Source organism: Drosophila takahashii, chromosome 2R, assembly GCF_030179915.1.
Source record: "Drosophila takahashii strain IR98-3 E-12201 chromosome 2R, DtakHiC1v2, whole genome shotgun sequence".
Classification (NCBI taxonomy): Eukaryota; Metazoa; Arthropoda; class Insecta; order Diptera; family Drosophilidae; genus Drosophila; species Drosophila takahashii.
The window spans coordinates 41812109-41825127 of NC_091679.1; the positions used below are offsets into that span (position 1 = coordinate 41812109).

At 46.6% G+C, this 13019-nt stretch overlaps 3 protein-coding genes across 3 annotated transcripts; 2 read left to right on the forward strand and 1 right to left on the reverse strand.

Moving 5' to 3' along the window:
• Positions 1-2128, forward strand: mei-S332 (meiotic from via Salaria 332). The gene is made up of 2 exons (XM_070213602.1): positions 1-1949; positions 2014-2128. The coding sequence occupies exon 1, from the start codon at positions 427-429 to the stop codon at positions 1915-1917; it is 1491 nt and encodes a 496-aa protein (XP_070069703.1). The 5' UTR covers positions 1-426; the 3' UTR covers positions 1918-1949; positions 2014-2128.
• On the reverse strand, positions 2127-5505 carry LOC108057118 (Golgi matrix protein 130 kD). Its single transcript, XM_017141249.3, has 4 exons — positions 5332-5505; positions 4219-5217; positions 3650-4162; positions 2127-3149 (listed from the first exon to the last, which is right to left on the reverse strand). The coding sequence occupies exons 1-4, from the start codon at positions 5386-5388 to the stop codon at positions 2346-2348; spliced, it is 2373 nt and encodes a 790-aa protein (XP_016996738.3). The 5' UTR covers positions 5389-5505; the 3' UTR covers positions 2127-2345.
• A 517-nt stretch (positions 5506-6022) lies between these two features.
• Positions 6023-12943, forward strand: Dark (Death-associated APAF1-related killer). The gene is made up of 10 exons (XM_070212944.1): positions 6023-6262; positions 7486-7906; positions 7962-8599; positions 8659-8785; positions 8853-9049; positions 9140-9384; positions 9452-9641; positions 9717-11376; positions 11438-11557; positions 11618-12943. The coding sequence occupies exons 2-10, from the start codon at positions 7505-7507 to the stop codon at positions 12455-12457; spliced, it is 4419 nt and encodes a 1472-aa protein (XP_070069045.1). The 5' UTR covers positions 6023-6262; positions 7486-7504; the 3' UTR covers positions 12458-12943.
• Positions 12944-13019: the final 76 nt, after the last annotated feature.

Genomic DNA, 13019 nt, shown 5'->3' on the forward strand with positions numbered 1-13019 from the left:
GTTGCTTTCGTAAATGGCACGTAGCGAAAAATACTAAAGCTTACTTAGTTCTTGACAGTATAGCCTGTTTCCACTGGCACGGCTTTGCAAGATAATGTGCAATAAGAAGTCGTTATAATTTAATTTATATCTCGTTATTTATTACAGTCCACATATATATAATTAATAAGTATCGAGACAGCTTTTTGTGTGGATAATTTAAAAACAAAACGGTCCATTATTCAAAAATTAAAAAAAAATGTTCACACCCTGGTTTTTAGCCAGAAATTTGAGTCTGCCGGCGTTGCCACACGTTCAATGGGCAATTTCAGTATATTTCTCCCAGCATGGTCACCCTGAAATAAAATTCAAAACAAGCTCCTGGCGTCGTTTGTCTGGTTTTCGTGAATTTCGTGAATGGAATAGGATAACCGAATAACCGAGAGCATGGCGACCAAAGTGGAGATGCAGTACAAGCTGCTCAACGCCGAGCTGATGGAGCAGGTGCAGAAGCAGCGCCTGGAGATCGGCGAGTACAGGAAGCGGGTGATCACGCTGGAGCGCGAGAACATGGATCTGCGGGAGGAGCACATTCTGGACAAGGATCGCCAGCGGCTGGAGAACATTGACATCTTGAGGAGCCTCATGCAGCGTCTGAATGTGAACTCGGACTCCCTGGAGTCCAGCGGGAGCCAGGAACCCACGCCCGTGGTCAGCAGACCAAATCCAACGCGTCGCAGCTCCAGGGAGATCTGCAGGGACATTCGAAGGACCTGCGCCCTGGCTCGCACCACTAGAACCATCTCGCCCAGGAGATCCACCAGTACTATCAGTACATCCTCAACCAGTCGTCGTTCCAGCGCAGAGACAATCTCCGAAGTGGAGGCCACTTTGGTGCCGGAAAAAAGGGTGCCCCTGAAGCACACACCTCCTCCTCGAAGACTTGGTGAATTGCTCTTCGATGAGGATGACTCTGAGGAAGATTCAGTAGCTAGTCCTGTCCATAGGCAGGGGGAGAGCAACAACAACGAGGAGGAGAAGGAACAGGAGGCACAGACTGACCAAAACCAGGAGAACAATCACCTCTTCAGCATCATCGAGGAGAACGACAGCGAGACGGAGGCCACGGACGTAGAGTCATCCTCCTGCGAGGCCATCTACTGTGACACCACCATCGACAGCAGTCCCACGAATGCTCCAGCTACCGAAACTCTTGGTGGACGGGCTCTCCGCGAAGTGGACATCAATGTTCCAGAGGCTGTGTCGTTAAGTAGAGGCAAGGATGCGGTGAAATCCAGACAGACTGAAGAGGATTCGGTACAGGAGCCAAGTATTCAGCTTCCCAGACGGGGAAAACACTCCTCTTTCTCGATTCCCGGAGCTCAAGAGGATTCGGTTCAGGAGCCGAGTGTTCAACGCCCTAAAAGGCCTGTCGGTAGACCCAAAAAGACTCCTGTTCGCAGCGCTGAAGAGGATTCAAGTGCCCATCATCCCAGTCACTCTTCTATTCCCGGCGCAGAAGAGGAGCCGAGTAGCCATCGCCCCAGACGCGCTGTCGGCAGACCCAAGAACTCCTCGATTCGCCAACCTGAAGAGGATTCCCTGCAGGAGTCCAGCATACAGTGTGCCAGACTGGCAGTCACCAGACCCAGTCACTCGTCTGGAATCTTTCCCGATGTCAATGGCTCCACGCCGCGGAGAAGCCTCTTCAATGGCATTGGCCAGGTGGCCGGAAGTACCAGCACTCCCATACCAAATGGGCACAAAAGTTCAGCAGCAGCAGAGAAAAAACGAAAGAAATCGGAACAAACGGAGATGTCTAGTTCTTTTTTCAGCTCCAGCGGAAGACCAAGTCGAAGCTGCAGGCCCACAAGTTTGGTGGAGCGTAATCTTAGGGACAAGATGCGCAACGAATCGAAAGGCAAGGCCAGGAAGTAGCCATCATGGATCATCCCCTTTTTTTGTTATTAGTAATTTCAAACCATATATTCACATATTAATTTAATATTCGCTGAAACATTTTATTTATAACAGCTTGTAAAACGGAAGATTCACCATCATCCAAAGATGCCAATAGGACTTTTTTATATGTGTACTTCTTAATTTTACCCTTAAGAATATGTTTTATTTGTGAATAAAAGACAACGTTCAAGTTGGATTGATTTGTAATACGTTTTTTAGTGGGGCTAAGTTGTAGATTCGTCTTAGAGGCAAACTAGGTTTATTCGGACACATCGTTGGAAACATATACAAAAGACTCGGGGATACAATTACAATAAAATACAGTAGCAAAAAGGGGTGAATGTTTTTACGTAAGCAGACGATAATTGCACTTTTGCGAGCAAGCTTTCGGCATTTGGAATCTTCTAGACCACCTCGAATTTGCCCAGGCAGCAATTGAGATGATCGCCCGCATGATTGTGGCTCGGCTGCTCCGTGTTCTCTTTGATCTCGCTGATGATGTCCTGTATCTTGTTGATGATCTGCTGCGAGTTTTCGCCCTCGTTGGGTAAACTTTGTGCCTGCTCACTATTTGTCGTCGCTGTTGGTTGGCCGCCGGCGGTATCGGCAGGCAGCTCCACGCCCAAACTGACGACCAGCTTGTTCAGCGCCTCGATCTTCTCGCGCAGCTGCTCCCGTTCCGCGTGCAAAAGTCGCATTTGGGCGGCCTTCTCGTACTCACGCTGCTTCAGCATGCGCCGCTGTGTCTGATAGAGGGCGATATACTCGCCAATGGTCTCCGTTTCGCTCTGCAGCTGCAGCACCAGGTGCTCTAGGCTGTGCTTCTCCTCGGTCAGATCGGCCACCTGGCTGATCAGTGTGGTGAAGCGCGATTGCAGGCGCTCCACGGCCTCAGCAGTGGGCAGGGTTTTAGCTGTCGGTCTATGGTCGTCGTGATTGTGGACATGATCATGCGGATGATCGTGGGAATGATCGTGGTCATGATCATGGCAATTATCGTGGGAATGCTCATGAGAGTGAGCATGCGAATGATCATGTGGATGATCGTGCGAGTGATCATGTGGGTGATCATGTGGGTGATCATGTGGGTGATCATGTGGGTGATCGTGCGAGTGATCGTGATCATGATCAAGATCCTTAGCTTCCTCAGCTTCATTTCCCGGTGCATCGCCACTTTCTTTTCCCTCTTGGCTATGATATGCCTTGGCCTAGAATGATAATAAAATAGTTTAAGAAGCTTATATATGAGTGCTTCTTTGTGAAACGTATCGAGATTTTCTTTATGGTCTCAAAACAATATCTAATTGTTATGACAATATCACACCATTTAGAAAAGATTTTATAAAAATTTATAATTTTAAATTAAGTGTGTTAAAAAATAAATAAAAATACCCAAAAATTATTTTTTTTGCCAAGCTTTCAGATAAAAATAACACCCATAATGGTTCCAGTGCAAAATATAGTCCAATCTGAAAAAAAATATTTCATTCGCGGTTTTCTGCAAATCGGCATTTTTAAACTACATAGAAAAATTGTATAATGTTCCATTATAAATGAATTAAACAAAAAAAAAGCATCGCCATTCGCTTCTGTCAAATGGATTTAAAAAAAAAAATTATAAAAATTAGATATCGTTTTGAGACCATGAAGACAATCTCGATACTTTTCACAAAGAATCACTTATACGTCATTTTTTACCCCCACCAACCTCATAGTGTCGCAGGCGGTCCAGCTGCTGCTGCATCATCAACTGTTGGCGCTGCAGCTCGACGTTCTCGTGGGAAAGTCGAATCATCTCCTCATCCTTAAACTTGAAGCGCTCCTCGTTGGCGTGCAGTTTCTGCTCCATGCTGGTGTAATTCTGGCGTATCTCTCGATTGGCAAACTCCTCGGCATCCAAGCGGATCACCAGCTCCGCTTTGTCGTTCGTTAGTTGGACAAAGCGTTGCTGCAGTTCGTCCAGTTGGCTCTTCATTTCAACATTCTGGGTGAGGGCACGCGAGGCGGCTACCTTGTCCGACTCCATGGTGGCCAGCAGCTTGGTCTGATCCGGTTGCTCGGCCTGCAAGCGATCGAGCTGCTGCTCTAGTTCGGCTAGAGCGGACTCTTTAATTTGCAGCTGGTCGTCCTGCGACTTGATTTTCAGCTGGAATTCGTGGCGCTCGAAATCGAAGTCAGCCAGGCGTTCCTTCAGGGCAGCTAGTTCATTCTTTAAAGCGGTCTGTGTATGAAAAAAGGTGATTAAAAGGTGATTTTTAAGTTTTCTAACTGATTTACCTGATCACTGGCCTCTTCTTTTGGAGTCTGCTCCTGATTGGCCTCTTTAAACTGTGCTTGGAGGCTAAGGTTCTTTTGTATATCCCGCTCCAGACCGCCCACATGCTCCACCAGCTGTCGTTCCCGCTCCTTAAGCGAATTAAGTTCCTCTGCTAGTTCTGTGTTTCTCTCATTAAGCTTGGCTATTTCGCCGCTCTGGTGTTGCACATAGTTTTGGTACTGACCGGCGGCCTGCTCCTTGTCGTGCGACAGTTGACCCACCATGGCTTGGAGATCGCGAATCTGCTGCTCGTACATGTATTGCGTCTGCACCAGCGACTCCACGCGGTTGTCCGTGCTGACGCTCGATTCGTCGGAGAGTTGACGCAGTTTCAGCTGGGCCATTTCCAGTTCGTTGGTTTTTAGGGAGAGCTGCTGCTGCAGTTCCTCCTGGCGAAGGTTACTCTGCTGCAGCTGGGCCTCCAGTTCGTTAAGATGCGACTGTTGATCCTTGATTTGTGCCTGTGACTGCTGTAGGTCAGCCTGGAGTTGCGTGAACTGCTGACGCTGCTGCTCGCCGGTGGACTGCTGATCTTGGTAGTGCTGCTGCAGTTGCTCCAGACGCGACTGCTGCTGATCCTTCACGGTGCGCAGCTCCTCCAGCTCCAGCTCGCGTTCCCTACAAGCCAATCGCACCTTTGTGAGCTCCGCATTGAGCTGAGCCTTCTCGGCAATGATCACCTGAATGGCCTGCAGATTGGAGGCGTCGCCAGCTGGTGAGCCATTGTGTTCTGGTTCGGTGTGGGCAAAGTAGGAAGCAGCTGTGGGATGGGCAAACTGCTCCTGCTGACCAATGGATCCTCCTCCTCCTCCATTTACATTCACCTCGCTGTCTGAGCGCTCGGAAAGATTGCTCGCAATGCTCACAGTAGACGAGTGCGACTGCGTGGCGGTGGCCAGCGGCTCCTCCGCTCCCGGGTGGCCATTGTTGTTGCTCGCCCGCTGCTGGTACTCCTTCAGCTGTGTCCACATAAGCGTGGTTAAACAAAATCAATATTAGTGGGCCAATATGTGAGGTGATATGTGTCCACGTCACAAGAGCTAAACAATTGTGTGTGGCCGACGGTTGCGAACCTTTCTCCTCGCCGCGGCCAACTTCTGCGCCTTGGCATCCTGCGTGTCATCGGGCATGTCCTGCGGGGTCACCGGGGTTCGAAAGGCGAGCCCAGAAATTTAAATAAAACAAGGCAAAAAATTCCTAATGTTGATAACAAGTCTGGGGAATAGTATGGTCGCAGGCGGTGAGTGGAAAAATACCGTGAGAACGGGCACACTGTCGGGGGAGCTGAGCGGATATCTACTTATGGCTAGAAATCTAGCTTTTTTAAGTCTGTGAAACGGTGGTAATTGGAACATGGGGGATTTCTTTTTCAAGCTAGCCCAGTAATAACGGGAAATTAAAATTAAGAACTTTTAAGAAAAATTATATCCGTTGGATATTGTGAACACCTCTTATCAGCCCTTAAGTCCACATATACTTCACCCACTACTAACAAATATTTCCAAAACCGATGGGTAGATATTTGTTAGAAAAAGTCCTTTGATTTACTTTTCTGTACATTTATAACTGAAAAAGCGAAAAAAGTATACAACATGTTCTCAAAGCTAATATATTTTAAAATTAAAAAAAAAATTGAAAGAGTTTCATATTTGTGTATTGCTCATATTTTTGTAGTGAAAGTTCGGTGGGAAAAAGCTATATCACTTCTAAGCCACCAACACTGATGGTATTGTTGAGCGCGCCGTGAACGGTCACTCCGCTCGAATCATTTGTTGTTTTTTGTTTTTAATCGCCAACTTAGCTTAGTGCATGTGCGCATTGTGTGCAATTATTACTTTATTTATTGAAACGCCTAGTATTCCGCCAGTATGTGCTAGAACGATGTGAGCACGAAGAGAGTGCAACGAGTGCAGCCGCAGCATCAATTAATTAGGATAAAGTGCAATATTTACACATATATAAACTAAAGTATAAGGACAACGATTCGTTAAAAATAAACGGAGCGTAAGTATGCGTGCGGTGCATATGCACATGCACATACGCACAGGTGAACAACGCACACCTGTGCGCGCTAGTTGGCGTTCTACAATTCGCAATTGTTTAATTCTCTTAGTTAGTCGTGTACCTCCCCATTAATTCTTTTGTGTTTCCCCGCTTTCAAAGGCGATATCCAAGGCACTGTGACGTGTGTGAGTCAAACAAAATCGCACATATCGCAAACACATACAGACAGCGGCCAAGTTCATTCACATTTATCTGTTGTTTATACTTTTGCATACTACTTACTCCTACATACTTATCTGCACATCTACACCCCCCTGCGACTCAGTGACTCATCTTCTGTCTCTGTCTGCGCCCGCTTATCTAACTGTGAAGTTAATTCAGCGGGCAAATAGTGGTGGTCCGATCGGATCCGAATGTCCGAACCGATTTTGGTTCTACGACATTGGCACTGCAACCAGAATTGCCTTTTTCGACTTTTTCGAGTGGAGTGAGTAGTGCACCACTCACGTACTCCGAGTTATTTGGAGCTGATCGAGTTTTTTCCTTGGCGGATAGTTGTGAAATTACCGATCTCTAGTTGGAAACTCTTTAAAGGGGGTGGGGGTAGCTGCTCCTTATCTTATTTCACCACTCGCTTTTACTGGGATCTCCTGACTTTTGTCCGCCGACGGTGGTGCGTTCAAATAAAGTGGGTCAAGACCGCTTGGCGCCAAGAAAATCGCCATATATACTCGCAAACAGTACGTTTCATTAGCAAAAAGTAAAAAAAAATTGTATTCAAAATTCTTAACACAACATTTTGGAATGAATTATATTATTATTTTTTTTTTTAATTTATCTTCATTCTTTTCATTTTTCGACTTTTATTCCTTATCAATTTAGAGTCATAACAACAGCCAAAAAACGTTTTCTATTTGATTTTGCTTACATTTTTTCGAAATTTTGTTCTTATTTGGGACTTATTAGTACAATTTTTTGAAATAATTCTTAGTTTATTTTAAATATCTATTTTGGATGTTTATAAAGCCCGTCAGTTTTAACTTAGTTAGAACTGGGTTCCAGTAGACTAGAAGCTTTCTATAGTATAAGCTTTAAATTGTTTAAAAACAATAAAATACTACTATAAATAATATAGAATAATAATAACGTATTATATTCGGGGTTGACACAGAAACCAATTATGTTTATAACAAATTTTAAATTAAATTTTATTTCTTATCCAGAGCTTTTTAAAAAATCAACATGGACTTTGAAACGAGGGTCCAGCAATACCATTACAAGGACATATTGTTTGTGTTCCTGGACGCTTTCGTTGAGGATTTCGACTGCAAGGATGTCCAGGATGTCCTGCACAGAATATTTTCCAAGGAGGAGATCGACCACATCATCAAGTCCAAGGATGCAAGGACAGCCACTCTTCGCCTGTTTTGGACTCTGCTCACTAAACAAGAGCGGACAGTCAAGGACTTTGTCGAAGACGTTCTCAATGCGAGTGATCCGGCCAACTACGAATTCCTAATGGCTGCCATCAAGGAGGAGCTTCAGCATCCCAGCAGAGAAACCAGAACCTACATCGAGCAGCGAGATCGCCTTTACAACGATAACCAAGTGTTTGCCAAATACAATGTCAATCGGCTGCAACCGGTAGGTTAATCTCTCATTTATGAAACTAAAATATATAATCTAACTCTTTTTACAGTACCTGAAACTGACGCAGGCTCTGCTAGAACTTCGTCCAGCGAAAAATGTCTTGGTTGATGGCGTCTTGGGTTCGGGAAAACATTGGCTAGCCCTCGATGTGTGTTCATCCTACAAAGTGCAACGCAAGATGGACTTTAAAATCTTCTGGCTGAACTTAAAGAACTGCAACAGTCCAGAGACCGTGCTAGAGATGCTGCAGAAACTCCTGCACCAGATCGATCCCAATTGGACGAGTCGCAGCGATCAGGGCAGCAACATCAAGCTACGGATTCACAGCATTCAGGCGGAGCTGCGACGCCTACTGAAGAGCAAACCCTATGAGAATTGCCTGCTTGTCCTGCTGAATGTCCAAAATGCCAAGGCCTGGAATGCCTTCAATCTGAGCTGCAAGATTCTGCTGACCACTCGGTTCAAGCAGGTCACTGACTTTCTCTCGGCAGCTACCACAACGCATATATCGTTGGATCATCACGCGATGACGCTTACGTCGGATGAGGTTAAGTCTTTGTTTCTCAAATACCTCCACTGCAGGCCGCAAGATTTGCCCCGTGAAGTGCTGACCACAAATCCACGCAGACTAAGCATCATTGCCGAGAGCATTCGCGATGGCCTGGCCACTTGGGACAACTGGAAACAGTGAGTATAGAATGGAGTTCGACGTATGCTTATTTACTTAATGATTTATTTCCTTTCAGAGTAAACTGCGATAAGCTGACGACCATCATTGAGAGCTCTTTAAAAGTGGTAGAGCTCACTGAATACAGAAAAATGTTCGACAGACTGCTGTCCGTATTCCCACCCTCCGCCCACATACCCATTAATGTACGTTTGTCCCACACTCAAATGCAGCATATTTATTAATTATCTTTATCAACTTCCTGCTGTGCAGCTCCTATCGCTGATTTGGTTCGATGACAAATCCGATGGCGACGATGCAATGGTTGTGGTTAACAAGCTGCACAAGTATTCGCTGGTGGAGAAGCAACCCAAAGAGTCAACCATTAGTATACCCGCTATATACTTGGAGTTGAAAGTAAAGGTTGATGATGTTCCTGCTCTGCATCGGAGGATCGTTGACCGCTATAAGTAAGTCTCTAGAAAATTCTTATTATTGAGTCATATTTTCCTCTAATATATTATATTTTACTGAAATTAATTAATCTTCTCGTTTGGTAGCATCACAAAGGCTTTCGATCACGATGACTTGATATTGCCCTCGCTGGACAAATATTTCTATAGCCACATCGGGCATCACCTGAAGACCATTGAGCCCTCGGAGCGAGTGATTCTGTTTCGCAAGGTTTTCCTAGACTTCCGCTTTCTAGAACAAAAGATTCGGCACGATACAACGGCTTGGAATGCCAGCGGATCGATTTTAAACACTTTGCAGCAGCTGAAGTTCTACAAACCGTATATTTGCGGTACGTAGAATGATTAAAAACAATGGAATCTCATTTACTTTATTTATTTTCTGTTTTTTTCTTTTAGACAATGACTCCAAGTATGAGCGCTTAGTGAATGCCATTCTGGATTTCCTGCCAAAGATCGAGGAGAATCTTATCCGTTCGAAGTTTACGGACCTCCTCAGGATTGCCTTGATGGCCGAGGATGAAGCGATTTTCGAGGAGGCCCATAGACAAGTGCAGCGATTTGGCGATCGAGTTTGGTTTACCGAACAGTGAGTACTTAAAAGGGCTATACATTAGAAATTCTAAATTTTAGAATCTTTCTAATTTTTTCTCCCCTTTTCCAGTGGTCGCTTCCACCAGCACCGGCAGATCATCAACCTGGGTAACAATGAGGTGCGCCACGCTGTTTACCTTCACAACGACTTTTGCCTGATGGCGCTGGGTAGCAAGCAGCTCCTGCTCACCGATGTTTCGCTGGAGGGCGAGGACACCTACCTTCTGAGGGACGAGAATGACAGCAGTGACATCCTGCGCATGTCGGTGTTCAACCAACAGAAGCACCTGATCACCCTGCACAGCAATGGGAGTTTGAAGCTCTGGCTGCTGTGGCCCGATTGTCCAGGAAGGCGACACAGTGGTGGCAGCAAGCAGCGGGTGCGTCCTCCTGCCTCCGCCCATCTGCGAAAGCCCACGAGAACGCGCACCTATCAGCAACTAGTCAATGGCGTGATTAAACGCTTTATAGGCAGCTATGCGGATCAGAAAATCATGGCTTTCTATTTGAATGAAGACGCTGGCTTGCCGGAAACCAAAATTCAACTGCATGTGGCCCTCAGCAATGGTGATATAAGCATATTGAACTGGAACGAACAAGAGCAGATGTTCAATCCCTCGCACACGCCTACCTTAAAGACTCTGCAGTCGGAAATCCGTTGCTTCGTTCACGTTTTGAAGCGATACTACGTGGTCTGCAACTCCAGTTGCGCGCTGTCTGTGTGGGATTTGCACAATGGATCAGGCGAAAGACCTGATCTTCCAGGTTTCGATGTCCAAGACGACACGCCTTTGGCTTTAGAGGCTTTCGACGAAAGGAATCAGAACGCCACCGTTTTGCTGATTTTCAAATACACCGTTTGGCGGTTGAATTTCATCCCAGGTCCCTCGGTTAGTCTGCAATCGGAGGCAGTGCAGCTGCCAGAGGGCAGTTTCATCACCTGCGGCAAGCGTTCCGCGGACGGACATTACCTCCTGCTTGGAACCTCCGAGGGACTGATTGTTTATGATCTCCGCATCTCGGATCCCGTGCTGCGCAGCAATGTCAGCGAACATATCGAGTGTGTGGATATCTACGAGCTCTTCGATCCTGTCTACAAGTACATTGTTTTATGTGGCGCCAAGGGCAAGCAGTTGGTTCATGTTCATACGCTGCGATCTGTCATTAATTCGGATTCACATCAAAATCGTGGAATCGCCTGGGTTCACAGTGCAGATGAGAAGAGCGTGATGACCCGGGCTTGCCTGGAGCCCAATGTCTATCTGCGTTCGCTGATGGACATGACCAGCGGGCGAACACAACTGGTGGCCGTGGACTCCAAGGAGCGCATCCATCAAATTGAAACTGCCACCGATCCAAGTGCTCGCCGGAGATCTAGCATTTCCGCCTGGTCCACGATCACACCCACTCATGCTGCCAGTAACCCAAGGATAACTGCTATATCCGCGCTTAATGACGATCAGATCTTTGTTGGCTACGTGGACGGAGTGACCATAGATGTTAATCTGGATGCGGTGATACCGCAGCAGTTTATCACAGAGCCCATTGATTACCTCAAGCAGATCAGTCCGCAGTTACTGGTGGCCTCGTCTTATAGTGCGCAGAAGACTGTGATATTTCAGCTGGGGAGTACAGATGACCAGTGGCCATTGCAGCTGGATGTGGGCACAAAGTATGCTTCGCTAGTCAGGGGACAGTTTATCATTTTGTTTTCCGAGCACGGAGTTTGTGTAAGTGTTTTGTAGTCAAAACTGGAGTTAAAAATCCACTAATTTTAATGTTTTTTAATAGCATTTGGATTTAGCCAACCCGTCTGTGTTCGTTAAACCGGATGAGTCTGAGGAATCCCTTGTTGGCTTTGATTTGAAGAACGGTCTGCTCTTCCTGGCCTACGGAAACAACACCATTGAGGTGGGTTTTGATTAAAAACAACTCGGAAAACGTTTAAATAATTATAAATCCCAACCGCAGGTATTCCGTTTAATATTCAGCGGCAGCCAACTGAGGCACGAACTGATCTGCGAGGAGAAGATCATCCAGAAGGCCAGGATCAGCTACTTGGCAGCCACCGAAGACGCCAGCATGTTCGCTCTGGGCTTTGAGAATGGCATTATAGAGCTCTTTGCCCTGGACAACAGACAGGTGCAACTGATCTACAGCATTAGAGAGGTACACGATCAGTGCATCCGCCAGCTGCGCTTCTCGCCCAGCAAGCTGCTCCTGATTAGCTGCGCGGAGCAGCTGTGCTTCTGGAACGTGACGCACATGCGCAATAACCAGATGGAGCGGGACCACAACCAGCGGCGCAGTCGTCGCCACAAGCTGCACAGTGTGACGCAGGAGGATGCTGTGGATGCGGCGCCCATTGCGGGGCCGGACATCGATATTGATCTCACATTCGTGGCCCGCGAATTCATTTCAGAGAGCCGAGAGGATTTAGATCTCTGGCGGAATAAGCGTGGCAATGCCATCCGCCCGGAGCTCCTGGCCTGCATCAAATTTGTGGGCAATGGAGCCAGTCAGTTTTTCACCGATGCCAAGTTCTCGCACTTTTATGCCATAGACGATGAGGGCGTCTACTACCATCTTCAGTTGCTGGAGTTGAGTAGACTGCATCCGCCACCGGAGCCAGATCCCTTGGAAATCAGCGATCTGGAGGAGATCGAGGAACTGCAGTATGAAGACTTGAAGGATCTCAGGATACTCGAAAGCCCGCTTGCTGTCCAGGATGAGGATAATGAAGGTGCCGATGTGGTGGGCAACCTGGTGCCGGAGAGGAATAGCCAAGTGCAGGAGGAGACCAGCTCATGACGCCAGTGGTGCGCCTCTTGGCGGCGCACGAACCAGGACAGTCCAAACTACAGTATGGCATTTATAGGATTACTGCTCTACTACCTGGTGGTACTGCTATTCTACCTCCTGGGACCCGAGCTGTCCTAGGATCCAGGCCAGGGTTCGGAAAATAACACACACTGTAAATAACTTGTGTTATTAACATGTTAAATGTCAAAGAGTTAAGTTCAAAAAAAGTTATTGACATGTGTGTTGTAGTCTACATATGTTAGAAACATAAATAACACACATGTCAATAACTTTTTTTGAACTTAACACTTTGTGTTGTTTACACCGACGTGATTTTTACACAGCGTGTTTTTAACATTATGGCACATATGTAACATGTAGACAACCCATGTAGACCAAGTACAATATCTCAGAGGGCGGTGGGTGCGTTGCCCTGCCTTTTGTTTGGCAACCCGAGTAACCGCCACCAAATAAACGACAAACGAAAAGGAAAAAGGCGGTTTTTGTTGTCTGCTCTTTGTGCTGAATGCCTGTGTGTGGGTGGGTGGTTGTGATGTGCGTTTGTTTTGAT

Coding starts and splice junctions, on each gene's coding strand:
- mei-S332 (XM_070213602.1), top strand. CDS start 427: ATGGCGACCAAAGTGGAGATGCAGTACAAGCTGCTCAACGCCGAGCTG.
- LOC108057118 (XM_017141249.3), bottom strand. CDS start 5,388: ATGCCCGATGACACGCAGGATGCCAAGGCGCAGAAGTTGGCCGCGGCG. Junction 4,163..4,218: donor AAGAAGAGGCCAGTGATCAG/GTAAATCAGTTA, acceptor TTTCATACACAG/ACCGCTTTAAAGAATGAACT. Junction 3,150..3,649: donor ACCGCCTGCGACACTATGAG/GTTGGTGGGGGT, acceptor TTATCATTCTAG/GCCAAGGCATATCATAGCCA.
- Dark (XM_070212944.1), top strand. CDS start 7,505: ATGGACTTTGAAACGAGGGTCCAGCAATACCATTACAAGGACATATTG. Junction 7,907..7,961: donor ATGTCAATCGGCTGCAACCG/GTAGGTTAATCT, acceptor CTCTTTTTACAG/TACCTGAAACTGACGCAGGC. Junction 8,600..8,658: donor ACTTGGGACAACTGGAAACA/GTGAGTATAGAA, acceptor ATTTCCTTTCAG/AGTAAACTGCGATAAGCTGA.